Here is a 17,446-nt window from a genome sequence, read left to right as displayed (position 1 = left end):
ATGCACATTATTTCTTGACATTAATCTATCAGCATTCCTAGGAATTACATCTGGCACTGTGTTTTCTTTCTTTCTTTCTTTCTTTTTTGAGACAGAGTTTTGCTCTGTTGCCCAGGCTGGAGTCAGTGGTGCGATCTCAGCTCACTGCAACCTCCACCTCCCGGGTTCAAGCGATTCTCTGCCTCAGCCTCCCAAGTAGCTGGGACTACAGGCGTGCACCACCATGCCCAGCTAATTTTTTTGTATTTTTTAGTAGAGATGGGGTTTCACCATATTGGCCAGCCTAGTCTCAAACTCCTGACCTCAGGTGATTCACCCGCCTCAGCCTCCCAAAGTGCTGGGATTACAGGTGTGAGCCACCGAGCCCAGCCCCTAGTTTTTTAGATACTTGTTTTGACTTGTATATTCATTTGATTTATCAGGTAAGATAGTATCAGGTAAATATCTCCTTTTAGTTTTTCTGTTTGAGTAATAAAGCGATTAACAATTATCAATTTATTTGGAATTAAAATTACGAGATTTAGAATTTCTGTGGCAAATGGCTGTAACTATGACTCAGGGCTTTTTCATACTACATCAAAATTTTAACAGTAATAAAATAGGTAACACTTTTTTAAAAAGAATAGATCTGAGATCTAGTAGTTCCTACTTAAATTGACAGTTTGACACATATTAAGGCGGTCAACAGTGATTAAAATAGCAAATGTGCCACAATTTTTAAAAGACATCTCTGAACAAAGTTACATATTTTATTTCTTGTATTTTAGAGCCAGGATCTTGCTCTGTTGCTCAGGCTGAAGTGCAGTGACAGGATCACACCTCACTGCCATCACACCCAGCTGATTTTTAATTTTTTTCTAGAGATGGGGTCTTGCTATGGTTGCCTAGGCTGGTCTCAAACTCCTGGCCTCAAGCAATCCTCCTGCCTCAGCCTCCCAAAATGCTGGAATTACAGGCATTAGCCACCACACCTGGCCTCCTATTTTATTATAATGGATTTAACGTAGGGGAAAAGATCTTTGTTTATTATTACATTCCCATATTTATTTTCTGCCAAAAGGACCATTAGATTTTGTTTATCATATGATTCATCACCATAAAATAGATTAGTAGGTCAAGAAGATTATGGTTTTTCAGCTGTGAATAATCAGATGAAAAATGGTGCCCTAAAGAAATAACAAATGGGGCCAGGTGCAGTGGCTCACACCTATAATCCCAGCACTTTGGGAGGCCAAGGCGGGCAGATCACGAGGTCAGATCAAGACAATCCTGGCCAACATGGTGAAACCCCATCTCTACTAAAAAAAAATACAAAAAATTAGCCGGGTGTGGTGGCGCGCTCCTGTAGTCCCAGCTACTCAGGAGGCTGAGGCAGGAGAATCGTTTGAACCCGGGAGGTAGAGGCTACAGTGAGCTGAGATCGCGCCACTGCCCTCCAGCCTGGGTGACAGAATGAGACTCTGTCTCAAAAAAAAAAAAAAAAGAAAGAAATAACAAATGAGGCTGTGGAGAAAAGAGAATGCTTATACACTGTTGGTAGGAATGTAAACAAGTTCAGCCACTGTGGAGAACTGTTTGGAGATTTCTCAAAGAACTTAAAACAGAACTAACGTTCAACCCAGCAATTCCATTACTGGGCATCTATTCAAAAGAAAATAAATCATTCTACCAAAAAGACACATGCACCCATTATGTTCACTGCAGCACTACTTACAATAGCAAAGACATGCCTATCACGGTGGACTGGATAAAGAAAATGTGGTACATATATACAATGGAATACTACATAGCCATAAAAAAGAAGGAAATCATGTCCTTTGTAGCAACATGGATGCAGCTGGACACCATTATCCTAAGTGAATTAACATAGAACACCAAATAATGCATGTTGTCATTTATAAGTGGGAGCTAAACATTGGGTACTTGTTGACATAAAGATGGCAACAATAGACACTGGAGTCTACTAGAGTGGGGAGGGTGGGATAGGGGAAAATGCTGAAAAACTATTGGGAACTATGCTCACTTCCTGTGGGACCAGATCATTCGTATCCCAAACCTCAGTATCACTCGATATACCTACGTAACAAACTGCACTTGTACCACCTGAATCTAAAATAAAAGTTGAGGGCAGGCCTTGGTGGCTCAAGCCTGTCATCCCAGCACTTTGGGAAGACAGCTTGAGTTCGGGAGTTTGAAACCAGCCTGGGCAACATAGTGAGACTCTGTCTCTACAAAAAATAAAAAATAAGAAATTTAGCTGGGTATGGTGGTACACATCTGTAGTCTCAGCTACTCAGGAAGATGCGGTGGAAGATCCCTTGAGTCCAGGAGGTAGAGGCTGCGGTGAGCGATGATCACGCCACTGGACTCCAGTCTGGGCAACAGAGTGAGAGCCTGTGTTGTAAAAAGAAAAGAAAAGAAAAGTTGAAATTGTAAGAAAAATAAATATGAATGAACCAAAAGCTTGTTTCAGTGTACATTTAGAAGGAAAAGGATAGAACATTTAAGAAAAAAATTGTTTTTTTTTTAACTTGTTTTTTAAGTTTCCCAATGAGAAATCAAACAGCCTCTGTAAAGGACATGTCCTTATTTGAATATTTTTTAGAAATAAAAATAACATCACAAAAGCCTAGTTTCCCAATGATATCTTTTTGTGTTTGCAGTTATCCACTCTTACCCTATTAAAAGATTTCTGATGTTATAGTGGATATTGAAAGATCACTTTATTTAGAAAAAGAGAACCACTGGGGTGGAGGTAGAATGGGGAGTTATTGTTTAATGCATAAAGAGTTTCAGTTTGGGATGAAAAAATTCAGGAAGTGGATAGTGGTGATGGTTGCACAACAGTGTGAATGTACTGAATATCAATGAACTGTATACTTAAAACTTTTTTTTTTTTTTTAGACGGCGTCTTGCTCTGTCACCCAGGCTGGAGTACAGTGGTGCAATCTCAGCTCACTGCAACCTCTGCCTCCCAGGTTCAAGCAATTCTTCTGCCTCAGCCTCCTGAGTAGCTGGGACTATAGGCACGCACCACCATGCCTGACTAATTTTTGTATTTTTTAGTAGAGATGGGGTTTCACCATATTGGCCAGCCTGGTCTCAAACTCCTGACCTCAAGTGATCCACCCATCTCAGCCTCCCAAAGTACTAGGATTACAGGTGTGAACCACTGCACCTGGCCTTAAAACTTTTTAAAACCGAATGTTTAATACATTTGTAGGGATAAAAAGAATGCAACAAGAATTAGAATTTTGTAATTACATTAGACATTTATATAGAAGATGTTTCAACAGGGCTTGGCGGCTCACCTGCGTAATCCCAGCACTTTAGGAGGTCAAGGCAGGAGGATCACTTAAGTCCAGGAGTTCCAAACCAGCCTGGGCAACATGTTGAAACCCTGCCTCTACAAAAAATACAAAAATTAGCCAGGTGCAGTGGCATATCCAGCTACTCAAGAGGCTGAGGCAGGAGGATCACTTGAGTTGAGGAGGTAAAGGCTGTAGCGAGCTGTGTTTGTTCCACTATAGCCTGGGTGGCAAAGCAAGACACTGTCTCAAAAATTAAAAAAATAAAATAAAATAAAAATAGTAAAATAAAATAAAAGTTTAATAATTACTACTCTTATGGACAAGCAGCTTCATTGTGTTAGATGGTAATTATATCTTTATGTTTCACATCATTACCACCCCCCAAAACTCCACCCTTCATTTCACTGCACAGACTCACTGCACTGTTTCACAGTAAAACTCTGCTCCACTCCAATTAGAAGAGCCCAAATAAATTAGAGCAAACAGTAGTCAAATTCATAGGCACGAATGACAGAGGACCAAAGATTTTAAAGTACTGATTTAGTAACAAGAGCATCTACTGGCACAAACCTTCTATTTAATAATATTATTAAAACAGCAATAATAGAAATGAAAGCTACCTTAATGAAAAGGGAATTCAGGAGTGAAGTCATTAAATATAACTAACAACACTTTAAATATGGATTCCATCAATTTCATGATTAGTATCAGGTAAATATCTAATCCATCAATCCTGAATTCTGGTCTCAGAGAAAAAGGTCAGAGAGGATTACAAAGAAGGTGCTTCATATTATCAAGTCCTTTTTTTTTTTGAAACAGGGTCTTGCTCTGTTGCCCAGACGGAAGTGCAGTGGTGTGATCTCTGCTCACTGCAACCTTGGCCTCCTGGGCTCAAGCAATCCTCCCACCTCAGCCTCCTGAGTTACTGGGACCACAGGTGTGCTGCACTACATCCATTAATTTTTGTATTTTTTGTAGAGATGGGGTCTCATCATGCTGGCCAGGTTGGTCTCGAACTTCTGGCCTCAAGTGATCACCTGCCTTGGCTTCCCTTGATATGGTTTGGCTGTGTCCCCACCCAAATCTCATCTTGAATGGTAACTCCCACAATTCCCACATGTTGTGGGGGGAATCCAGTGGGAGGTAATTGAATCATGGGGGTGGGTCTTTCCTGAGCTATTCTCATGATAGTAAATAAGTCTCACCAGATCTGATGGTTTAAAAAAACGGGAATTTCCTTGCACAAAGCTCTCTCTTTTTGCCTGCCACCATCCAAATAAGATGTGACTTGCTCCTCCTTGCCTTCTGCCATAATTGTGAGGCCTCCCCAGGGTAAGTCCATTAAACCTCTTTTTCTTATATATTGCCTAGTTTCAGGTATGTCTTTATCAGCAGCATGAAAACGAACTAATACACTTCTGAAGTGCTGGGATTACAGGTGTGAGCCACCATGCCGGCAATCAGGTCCATTTTTAAAATGATGAAATCCTTTAGGAAAATCACTTTAGTCTTTTTATCAGAGATGTCTGTTGGCCCTTTTGTTGGTAATCCATTTATGTCTGCATCCTTACAGTCTACTTTGCCATTGGATTCCTGCATAGCTTTTCTAGGCCATAAATGATGAACAAAAGGAGAAATCAGAGAGTATGTGGATGGCTCCAGGAATTTTTTGTAGATCCAGAGCAGGGCTAGAATGATGATTCAAAGAATGCACACCACTGTCCCAGGCTTGAGCTCCTAGACATGAGAGCCCAAGCTCTCCATGTGATAAAACTACTCTCCATGTGGGAAAAAAATAGAGAAAGAAATTTGACCCCCTCTGATACTAAAGTAGAAGGCGGGACTCAACTCTGGACCAGATTGAAGACTGGCTGACACAGGGAAGAGGCGAAAGCACTTCTCCATAAAACACAGCCAACAGTGCCATGACAGTTACTCATTCCATGGCAACGACCTGGAATTTACCACCCTTTTTCTAGAAATTTCTGACTAACCTGCCCCTTAATTTGCATGTAATTAAAAGTGGGTATAAATGTGACTTCAGAACTGCCCCTGAGCTGCTACTTTTCACACAATGCCTATAGGGTAGCCCTTGAATTCCTTCCTAGGCAAAGCCAAGAACCTCCCCAGGCAGAGCCCCGATTTTGGGGCCCACCTGCCATGCAAAACCATATGCAGGAAACCACTCCAAGTAGACAGTAGACCGTTAATAAGAAAGGCAAAACCGTAAAGATTTAGCAGATCATATCTGCATGATCTCTGGGTAGGACATTTTTTTTTAATTGTAAAATACATACCATAAAATTTGCAGCCCATGCGGTAGCTTATAATTCCAACACTGTGGGAGGCTGAGGTGGGAGGATCCCTTCAGGCCGGTAGCTCAAGGACAGCCTGGGCAACATAGGGAGACCCATGTCTCTACAAACATTAAAAAAAAAATTATTGGCCAGGCGCAGTGGCTCACACCTGCAATCCCAACACTTTGGGAGGCTGAGGCGGGCAGATCACTTGAGGTCAGGAGTTCAAGACCAGCCTGGCCAACATGGTGACACCCTGTCTCTACTAAAAATACAAAAATTAGCCAGGCGCAGGGGCGGGCGCCTGTAATTCCAGCTACTTGGGAGGCTGAGGCACGAGAGTCGTTTGAACATAGGAGATGGAGGTTGCAGTGAGCCAAGATCACGCCACTGCACTCCAGCCTAGGTGACAGAGCAAGATTCAGTCTATAAATAAATAAATAATGTATTCTTCCTTATGACGCATTTTAATAGTTCATGAATTGTTAAGAGTTAAATCTGGTTATAACATGGTCTATGGAATAAAAAGTCTCGGGTTCAGATCCTAGGTTCCTGGCTTTCTAGATATATGATCTTGGGCAAGGTATTTAATCTTTTTGAATTTATTTGCTTTTATATAAAATTGGGGTAATAATATTCAGGCCAGATGTGAGGATTAAGTTATAAAGCATCTGGCACTCAAAAAATGTTATCTAGCTGGGCATGGTGGCTGACACCTGTAATCCCTGCACTTTGGGAGGTCAAGGTGGGAGGATCACCTGAGGCCAGGAGTTGGATGCCAGCCTGGGCAACACAGTGAGAGACCTGTCTCTACACAAAATTTTAAAAAGCAGGTTAAGGGCCGGGCGCAGTGGCTCCTGCCTGTAATCTCAGCACTTTGGGAGACCGAAGTGGGCAGATCACCTGAGGTCAGGAGTTCGAGACCAGCCTGGCCAATATGGTGAAATTCCGACTCTAATAAAAATACAAAATTAGTCGGGTGCGGTGGCACATGCCTGTAATCCCAGCTACTCGGGAGGCTGAGGCAGAAGAATCACTTGAACCCAGGAGGCGGAGGTTGCAGTGAGCCGTGACCGCACCACTGCACTCCAGCCTGGGCAACAGAGCGAGACTCCATCTCAGAAAATATACATAAAAAATAAAATAAATAAAAAGCAGGTTAAGGTGAGATGATAGCTTGACTTTAGGAATTTGAGGCTGCAGCGAGCCATGATCGCCCCACTGCACTCCAGACTGGGAGACAGAGTGAGACTCTGAATTTTTTTCTAAAAAACGGAAAAGTTATCTATTATTTTATGGAACTATGTAAGTAATATATGTTAAATGAAGAACATCTTTACTTTACAGCATTGTTGACAGTCCAAATGCTGCTAAGCTTAGGGAAGGGTAGGCAAGTTAAAAGGAAAGTGCATGTTGCTGGGTAGCAAGTCATTAGGTAATTCTTTTTGTTGTTGTTGAGATGCAGTCTCGCTCTGTTGCCCAGGCTGGAGTGCAGTGGTGCGATCTCGGCTCACTGCAACCTCCGCCTCCCGGGTTCAAGCAATTCTCTGCCTCAGCCTCCTCAGTAGCTGGGATTACAGGCGCCCGCCACCATGCCTGGCTAGGTAATTCTTTTTAAACAACTTTTTGAAACACTAAGGTTTGTATTGTAGGTTTTTTTTTTGTTTTTTTTTTGAGACGGAGTCTCACTCTGTCGCCCAGGCTGGAGTGCAGTGGCGCAATCTCGACTCACTGCAAGCTCCGCCTCCCGGATTCATGCCATTCTCCTGCCTCAGCCTCCCAAGTAGCTGCGACTACAGGTGCCCGCCACCATGCCCGGATAATTTTTTTGTATTATTATTATTATTATTATTATTATTTTTTACTAGAGACGGGGTTTCACCATGTTAGCCAGGATGGTCTCCATCTCCTAACCTCGTGATCCGCCCGCCTCGGCCTCCCAAAGTGCTGGAATTACAGGCGTGAGCCACCGCCCCTGGCTGTATTGTAGGTTTTACATGTTACTGAAAAAATAAATCATTAAATATATTGTCATTTGCTGTGTAATTTCATGTCTATGTACAAAGTCCATGCAATATTTCAGAAGTTAAAATAATTCCCTTTTTATAACAAGTCATTCTGTGCATTTCTGCTCATTTTCTCTGTAAAATAAATGTCTTCAATCCTTTATTATGAGCAGAATTATTTCAAATCTAGGCCAAGTAAGGAAATTTAAGAATCTAAGATATAATGGTTGTGGCTTAATCTCAAATATAAAAATTACTCACCTAAGTATTAGTAGTAGCTGTCTGATACTATCTGCAAGTTCTTATGTCTATATAATTTCAACTCCTAATTATTTATACATGTAATACTAATAAACATGTCACTTATTCCCTACAATTCAGTGTCTTCAGCTATTAAATAAGAAAATAATATTTACACTTGGCTCTATCCACAGAAATTTTGTGAAGAAAAATTGAGCAACATGTGAATACACTTTGAAATAAAGTAACAAATCCTATCTTATGAGAAAAACACAAAACTCAAATGATGTATAGTATATATAACAGGTTTTTCTACAAACCACGCTTCAATGCTGTCATGGCATACCAGCTGATAAACTGCTCTGCTAGTTTCCTAGGACTGAAGGCCATTTCATATCTGCCCTGGAGAATACAATAGCTAGTTTTAACTATTAGTACAGCAGTAAAAACACACAAGGTTTTCCTTGCATGCCACTCTGGATTTGATTCAACTTCTCAAAAATCTTACATCCTTAGTTCACCTTTTTAAAAGTTCTTCAACTCATCCCAATATTGCTAATGTAGTATTTCACAAATGCTGTCTTATTCATTGGCTTGATATCTCTGAATTTTAACTACTCGATTCAACTGCTGTAATTTGAATTATTTTGCTCCGTCTTTTCAGTTTAATATTCTAATGTTTTAAGTATAAATGTTTCCCAAAGTGCCCTGGCATTGAGAGTTAAGAGGAGAAAAAAGGGAAAAGATATTATTCCACTGAAATTTGTATTAGCAACTAGCTGGCTTCCTCAGAGTTCCTCCTAAAATTCATTAACCATCGACATCATTCAAACAAATGAATCCATGCTGCTCACCCTAAAGCACAATGCATGGATTTGCCTGTGTGAAGCCACATGATCACAAATCAGCATCTTCCCTGTGACCTTCAATTTGGTGTTCCTATGTGAACCCACTTATTTCAGTCCTTTTTTTTTTTTTTTTTTTTTAAGACGGAGTCTCGCTCTGTCGCCCAGGCTGGAGTGCAGTGGTGTGATCTTGGCTCACTGCAACCTCTGCCTCCTGGGTTCAAGCAATTCTCCTGTCTCGGCCTCCTGAGTAGCTGGGATTACAGGCGCATGCCATGACGCCCGGCCAGTTTTTGTATTTTTAGTAGAGACAGGATTTCACCATATTGGTCAGGCTGGTCTTGAACTCCTGATCTCAGGTGATCCACCCAAAGTGCTGGGATTACAGGCATGAGCCACCACGCCCGGCCAGTTCTTTATCTTAATGCATGATATGTGTCTCTGAATAGTTCTTTATTATACAGGGGTATCTGAATTTTAGCTGCTCTGGAAGATGGCTATCTTTTTGATGTGGCTCTTTGAACTTCCTAAAGTGGATTTTCATGTGAACCACAAAATCTACAAGTTGGATCATCATAAACATATGCCCCTAAGTTTGGTGAACATTTTTGGTCATTTTTGTATGATTCAGTAATAGAGACTTGATTTAACTTAAATTGATCAACTCAAGGGAAACTTACCTTGTGTTTGGCAATCCAGATTTAAACTTAATGTCATTGTCTTGTCTAATGTCATAACTATATTTTCTTCTGTGTTCCACTTAATTTTCAATTTTCGTATCAGAACAAATTATTTGATAATGTTAGGTACATTTGAAGTCATTGGGTAATTACATGTGATGCAATAGTGACACTAAGTAAACGTCTTTTTAAGACTTTGGAGTCAGACAATTCTGCCCTTTCCAGATGACCTGGGGAAAATTATTTACCACTTTGGACCTCTTCATCTAAAAAAAATGGGACACAAAATCTCCAATTCCTTACAACCTGCCTACTCCTTTCAAAGGTGAATTTAAAAAGTGAAAAATTCATTCCATTGTGTTGGGAGTTAGGTTTCTATTGGAAGAGAGGGGGAAAAAAACCCATCATATTGGGAGAGTTGGTTAATTGAAAAAATATCTACTTAAACTTATCCTCTGCAACAAAATAATTTCACTATACTAAAAACAACACATAAGAAAGCTATAGGAAATTTTAGATAAATGTTTATCTGCTATCTAGTTGGAGGAGAATTGTTTAAGCACAGAAGTCATCAAAATTAAAAGGCAAACTACAAACCAGGAAAAGTAGCAGAGAGTTGATACACTTAATATATAAAACATGTTGCACTTCAAACAATAGCCTTGAAGAAAAATGAGATGAACCTAGTATAGTGTGACATGGTAACAAATCTCAGACTAAAGTAGGTGTCCACAATTAAAACAACAAAACTATGCATTACACTGCTATATAATAAATAATTTGACTTTCCTTTATCTGTGGTTCCTGATAGTGAATCTTGGAATTTCCCAAGTACTAGGAGTGTATTTGTTATTCATGAGCGCCTTGAATCACACCTGAGTATATGCAATGAGATGACACATAGTGGGCCCCTAGATAGCTTCAGGATGGGAGCTGGTCATGCTATAAAGACCAAACATCTAATTAGAGGGTTGGGTTGGGGCTTTGAGCCAATGATATCAACTCAGCCTCCTGTCCTCCAGGAATGACAGGAGGACTGAAGAATGAGTCCAATCATGGGCCAATGATTGAACCAATCATGCCTATGTAATAAAACCCCCTGAAAACTCTGGACATGAAACTCAGTAGATATTCCTGGTTGGTGAATACATTGATATGAAAAGTGAATAACATGTCCTGATTCTACGAGAGGGCACAGAGGTTCTGCATTCAGGACCCTCACAGACCTCATCTTACGTATCTGTTCATTTGGTCATTTCTGGTTTGTATCCTTTCTAATAAAACTGTGGTTGTAAGTATAGTACTTTCCTGAGTTCTGTGAGTTGTTCTAGCAAATTATCAAACCTAAAAGGGGATGTGAGAACCTCTCAGATTTGTAGTCAGTTGAAAGTGCAGGTGGAGCTGGGAGTGGTGGCTCACGCCTGTAATCCCAGCACCAGCACTTAGGGAGGCGGGCAGATTACCTGAGATCAGGAGTTCGGAGACCAGCCTGGCCAACATGGTGAAACCCCATCTCTACTAAAAAATACAAAAATTAGCTGGGTGTGGTGGCACATGCCTGTAATCCCAGCACTTTGGGGGGCCAAGGTGAGTGGATCACCTGAGATCAGGAGTTCGAGAGCAGCCTGGCCAACATGGTGAAACCTCGTCTCTACTAATAATACAAAAATTAGCCAGGTGTGGTGGTGGGCACCTGTAATCCCAGCTACTCGGGAGGCTGAGGCAGGAGAATTGTTTGAACCTGGGAGGTGGAGGCTGCAGTGAGCCAAGATCATGCCATTGCACACTAGCCTGGGCGACAAGAGTGAAACTGCATCTCAAAAAAAAAAAAAAAAAGAAAACAATTTAAAAGTGGGTGAGCTATGATGCTGGCTGTGGTTAAAAAAAAGAATAAAAAACAAATAAGAAAACAAAAATAAAAGTGGGCAAGGCTGGGCACGATGGCTCATGCCTGTAATCCCAGCACTGTGGGAGGCCAAGGTGGGTGGATTGCTTGAGCCCAGGAGTTTGAGACTAGCCTGGGTAACATGGTGAAACCCCGTCTCTACAAAAAATTAGCCAGGCATGGTGCGCATGACTGTAATCCTATCTACTAGGGAGGCTGAGGCAGGAGAGTTGCTTGAGCCTGGGAGGTGGAGGTTGCAGTGACCTGAGATCACACCACTACACTCCAGCCTGGGTGACAGAGCAAGACCTGGTCTTAAAAAAAAAAAAAAAAAGTGGGCAAAAGATTCAGACACATCAATAAAGAAGATATAGAGATAAAGATGGCAAATACAACATGAAAAGATGCTCAATAGTGGTTATTAGAGAAATGGAAATTAAAACCACAGTAAGATAGTACTACCCACCTATTAAAATCTCTAAAACCTAAAAACTGTTCATAACAAGTGTTGGCTAGGATATAGAGAAGCTGGAACTTTCATACACTGTTGGTGGGAATATAAATTGTTACAACTACTTTGGAAAATCTTTTGGCAGTTTGTTAAAAAGTTAAATATATACCTAACATATGACCCAGGCATTCTACTCCTAGATGTTTACCCAAGAGAAATGAAAGCATAAGTCTGTACAAAGACTTGTACATAGATGTTCATGGAAACTTTATTCATAATAGCCTAGAATTATTAATGTCCATCATCAAAAGAATAAACAAATTGATATATTCATAAAATGCAGTTCTACTCAGCAGCAGATAAATGATTTATTCATAAATGCAACAATATAGACAAATCACAAAATTACTATGCTAAGTGACAAAAGCTAGACCAAAAAAGGTTCATATTATGTGATTTCATTTGTAGCAAACTGATCATAAAGAAAGCAGATCAGTGGTCTGGTGATGGTGAGGTGGTAAGGAGGATTAAGTAAGAATGGATCACAAAGAGGTACTATGAAACTTTGAGAGTGATGAATATGTTCATTACCTTGCTTATGGTGATGATTTCATGGCTGTATACATATGACAAAACTTATCAGATTGGGTACTTTAAATATGTACAGTTTATTGTATTTCAATTATACCTCAATAAAGATATTTAAAAATAAAATCCCTCCTGGTACATGATTCACACCCTGTGCTCTGGTTTTAGTATTCTTATACCCAAATCACATTACCAAAGGTTTTCCATATTAACCATACAAATTATTTTTCTCAGGAATCACTTTAGCATCCATTAATAAATGTGTTTTTTCTATTCCCAAAGTTTTAAGAATTCAGTCAGCAATGAATACTTGTATTATTCAACAGTAAAATTTATACATAACATGTATGTGGCAAAAATATACTAAGGCTTTGTCCTTATGACTAAGTTAATTAAGTAGAATGACAGATTTTTAGATATTAAAACAGTGTATCATTTAAGATGTTTGATGTCTAAACCAGCTGATGGAGAAGAACCAATGCAGTATCCCTTCTGGAGAGATTAAGATTTTCAAGGTCCTCAAAAATAGGTACAGAGTGGAATAAAGTTTAAAAAAAAGCAAAGAGGGATAAAATTAATAATCCCTTCTCTTTTGATCACATACTTTGTCATTACTCCTAAAATATAAAGCTATACTTGAAAATGTCATGGTGCCAAAACGTCGGGGGGCTGGGGGGGTGGGCGTGGAGAATTACTTATTACACATATTGTTTTAAAATGTTGATGCTTGGCTGAGTTGCAGGGTATTAAATGCATATATATCTCCCCAAAATGTAATGCTAACAGGAGTTACTTGTAGTTATGCTTAAAACTTTCAGGTTCCAAATTGGACATAAATCTCTGGCCAAAATTCTCGGGTATTCAAGTGTTTATTCAGCATCTTCAAGATGAACAAAATTGCCACTATCTCTAAGAAAAATATAAAAAGAAAACTAACAAGTATAAAAAAAAAGCAGGATTTTTAATGAAAAAAATACATGGTAACAAGGACACTATACATCAAGTTGCTATATATATATATATATATATGCATAGACATTTTTTAAACCTCTTTTTTTAAACCTGGTACAAGTTAAACAACATCTTTCTCATACCCACATGATTAAGTATGTATTCTGACAGGATATAAAGAAGATGAAACACAAGCTGGTGGGTCTCAGAATTAGAAACTCTAATGCAGGACCAGATCCCAAAAGCTATGTTTTCTATCACTTTTGTGACGTTTAGGAAACATTTACCTTGCATAAAATATAAAAGCTTTTCCTTTTAATTATACTAACTGTTTGTACAAAAAATCACTATTGAGGGAAAGGTCCACCATGGCTGTATTTATCTATAATTCACTGTAGTATATATAAAGTTCACTTGGAAGTTGGAAATGTGGAAACTATAATGAATAAACAAGCCGAGCTGTAATTGTGAATTTTTTACTGCTAATTTAGAATGTCCAACTCACTCCTACAGATATTACAACTTACAATACATGACACACACAAAAAACATGTCAAACTTTGCTGTAGAGCTGTTAGAGAAAGCCAATATAGATACTGAAAATTTTAGAAGCTTGTATTTAATACCCTATACATTTCAAAATAATTAAACATTTTAAATATGTAAACATAGTTTTCAAAAAGTGATGCTGAGCACCTTTAAACACAATACTGATACATTGTGACTAAACATGCATTTAGATGACAATGAATTTTTAAAATCTAATTTAGAAACCATTTTTAAAGAGCTACTCATTGAAATACTTACATGAAAATATTGATAGCTCCAGTTTCTACCTAAAAACCAAAAGAGTATATAATTAGGGATTTAAACTTTTCTTCATGCTCTTGGTTTTTGTGGGGTTTTGTTTTATTGGTTTGTTTGTGGGAAAGTTGCTCTGTAACTTTCTGATTAAAAAACAGTATCAGAAGAGACATTCACACAGAATCAAGTGAGAAAAATATTATTTTTCTAACTATACCAAAGTCTGAGTCCTCTGACACATCTCATCCTCACAGGTAACTGACTAGAGTTTGTATATTAACAAGCATTTCTCCTTTGCAAATCAACATCAAAAAAGAAAGGAATGTCTCCAAAAGAATGTAGTTCAATTGGTGAAATAGCTAATAATAAACCATTACCACTATTACCACTATTGAGAGGTAAAGATTTATTATTTAGAATCTTGAAAGAAAAGGATTCCATAAAAACTAGAAATAACAAATGAAAAGAATATTACCTATAGTGCAACACTAAACTATAAATTAATTTGGACTTATTCCTTTTATGTACACACAGACTAAGAGAAATCTGGATTTGAGGTAATTAAGTGCTGTGTTTAACTTAGTGTAACATAATCAAATTTGGCAACCTGCCTGTATAAAATGCCAACATCAAATGTTTTAAATTCATAGGAAAAAGTAAAGTAATTTTTATTAAAAATCATACATATAACTAAATATTAGCTTTGCATTAAAAAGGGTATAAATAATAAACTTTATATTAAATAAAATATAAATCTAAAGAGCAAGGAATATTAGAATTCCACCTACCTCTACTATAACAGTACTTTATATTTAGATACATGTCATGTACCTGAAACAAAGTCAATTAAGAATGGGAGGCTGGACTTAGAAAAGCCAAAAGTGACTCATATTCATGTAAAGTATTAATGTTAAATTTGATATTATATTGTGCATGTTTTGAGTATTAAACATTGATATCCATTTAAAATCTTTATTTTTAAAATATAAAATATACCCACAAATGGTCTCTGGAGAAACAAAAGCCTTTAGGTTAATTTCCTGACAATTATAGTTGATATTTCTAGTTTACCAATCTTTTTTTTTTTTTGAGATGGAGTTTTTCTCTTGTCACCCAGGCTGGAGTGCAATGGCGCGATCTCGGCTCATTGCAACCTCCGCCTCCGGTGTTCAAGCGATTCTCCTGCCTTAGCCTCCCAAGTAGCTGGGATTACAGGTGCCCACCACCACACCCAGCTAATTTTTGTATTTTTAGTAGAAACAGGGTTTCACCACGTTGGCCAGGCTGGTCTCGAACTCCTGACCTCAGGTTATCTACCCACCTCAGCCTCCCAAAGTGTTGTGATTACAGGTGTGAGCCACCATGTCCAGCCTAGTACCAATCTTTAGACAACAGATGCTTATAATGAATATACTGCTTAGCAGTAATTTGGTATTTGAAGTTAATATACTTACTTAACAAAAAAATCCCAGATCAGATGTTTTAAAGTTTTAAATATAAACTAAATTTTAAACTATAAATACTTACCTTAAAATACTAGAAATCCTAATATCATCAATTCAGTAAGAGCTCTGGCATAGAAAAATGTAACTACAAATCAAATTATTTTTTAACCAGTGCTGGATCTTCATTACAAAATAAGAGGGAAAAAAATCCTCTGCTGTCATCAAAAAGTTTTCCAAATTATCTGTAAACACCAAGGAATTCTATTATTCTTTTTCAATTCTCTTAATTTCTACATCTTTCTGCCTATAGTGTTTTACTTCCAATATAGCACAAATCCATGCTACATATGTTGATTTCTGTTGCTTATCTGATTAATTCAAGTAAAAATTCTCAGTACTTACCAAGACACTTTAAATTTCTATTAGATAACCATTAGTATACTACTGGTTTGTAGTTAAAAGTACAAAAATTAGAAGGGAAGAGGCTAAAATGCAACTGCACAGTTTCCACAGATGTAGCTGCTGGACTTTGTGTTATGATGTAAAATCTAATACTTCATCTTTCTTAATGAGATAGATTATAAACATTTTCTTACCTGTCTGGCAATTAACAATTTCTTCACAACTTTAAAGAGAGAACAAGTTCTTTTTCAGAACTTAAAAAAAATTCATGATATACATACACACATACAAACATACATTCACACAATGTTTTTGTTGCTGTTGTTCTTTTCTGTTTTGTAATAACCAAAATTGAATATTTCCAAGGATAAGTTAAGTAAACTATTTGTGTTCAGACTATATTACTGTGGATAAATTCAGAACAGCTTTTGAAATACTGGCCTTATTAGATAATCAAAGAGCATAAAAATTATACAAAATAAGAAGAGTAAAACATCTCTTAAGGAAGGTAAAAATATGGAACTGGCAACAAATATATCAGTTTTAAATAAAAGCTTCTCATCAAACTGGTCTTCAGTCCAATTATCTCAATGCCACGCTTTGACTATATTCACCTTCTTTTCTAAGACATCAGAAGTCACCAGAGTTGTAAATTCTGAAAAGCTTCAATAATTTATGTAGCAGATAATTTCTTATAGTCCACAATTTTTTTCGCTTCCATAGACAATGCTGGTTCTTTGGGTTCTTGCTTAACTTGGCTCACAGAAATGGTACTTTCTGGATTTTCTTCAACTTTAAAAACAAACAGAAAAATCCTAAAAGTTAATCTATTTCATGACACTGGAAGAGAGGGGAAAAATATTTTATATTCTAAAAATAACTTCTGTGAAAACTTTTGTTCTTCAAAGCAAACTGCAAATCTTTTCCCACAAAAAGTGCCCAATCCAGAACAATTTGTGTGCAAAGAAGTAACAGATAAAGTAGGAGTTAACAGAGTTTACTTCCATGTTGACAGAGATTAGTAATAAAGTGAAGGTAAGAAGGTCTTGGGCTAAACCTAAATGCCCAAGTCTTACTAGTTCCCTTTCAACTCAACATTTATTTTGTAATTCCAAATCTTCCTTTTGGCCAGGTGCAGTGGCTCACTGCGTGAGGAGTGGGAGGCTGAGGTGGGAGGATTGCTTGAGCCCAGGAGTTCAAGACCAGCCTGGGCAACAGGCTGGTTTAAAAAAAAAAAATTAAAGAATTTGCCCAGTATGGTGGCATGTGCCTGTGGTCCCAGCTACTTGGGAAGCTGAGGTGGGAAGATCGCTTGAACCAAGGAGGTCAAGGCTGCAGTGACCTGTGATTGCATCATTGTACTCCAGCCTGGGTGACACAATGAGACTCTGTCTCAAAACAACAAAAAACCAAAAATGAAAATCTTCCTTTTAACCTTTATATATGCCTACTTCTTTCATTTTTCTTTGTGTATGTCTGCATACATCAATTCTTCCATAATAACCTTTGCATGAAAATATTTTTCCTTGTTTAATTTTTTC

At 38.1% G+C, this 17,446-nt stretch overlaps 1 protein-coding gene and 1 pseudogene across 32 annotated transcripts in view; both read right to left on the bottom strand.

Moving 5' to 3' along the window:
• Positions 1–480: 480 nt before the first annotated feature.
• Positions 481–17,446, bottom strand: part of CARF (calcium responsive transcription factor) — an 87,596-nt gene continuing 70,630 nt past the window's right edge. For 14 of the 32 annotated variants that reach the window (XR_010150226.1, XR_010150222.1, XR_010150215.1 and 11 more), the window contains 2 exons: positions 16,520–16,697; positions 13,246–14,090 (listed from right to left, as the gene is read on the bottom strand). Coding sequence is in view for 9 of the 32 variants with exons in the window: in XM_063791583.1 (XP_063647653.1) it covers positions 16,579–16,697 (119 nt within the window). In the remaining 23 variants the exon portion in view is untranslated. Of the gene's footprint in view, positions 2,395–3,311; positions 3,407–5,608; positions 5,730–12,364; positions 16,698–17,446 lie in introns of those variants that run through there. The other 18 variants (XM_063791583.1, XM_063791581.1, XM_001173058.7 and 15 more) reach the window with 8 other exon arrangements.
• LOC107973671 (UPF0729 protein C18orf32 homolog) lies at positions 4,626–12,952 on the bottom strand (annotated as a pseudogene).

Source organism: Pan troglodytes, chromosome 13, assembly GCF_028858775.2.
Source record: "Pan troglodytes isolate AG18354 chromosome 13, NHGRI_mPanTro3-v2.0_pri, whole genome shotgun sequence".
Taxonomy (NCBI): domain Eukaryota; kingdom Metazoa; phylum Chordata; class Mammalia; order Primates; family Hominidae; genus Pan; species Pan troglodytes.
This window is presented reverse-complemented; position numbering and strand designations above follow the sequence as displayed.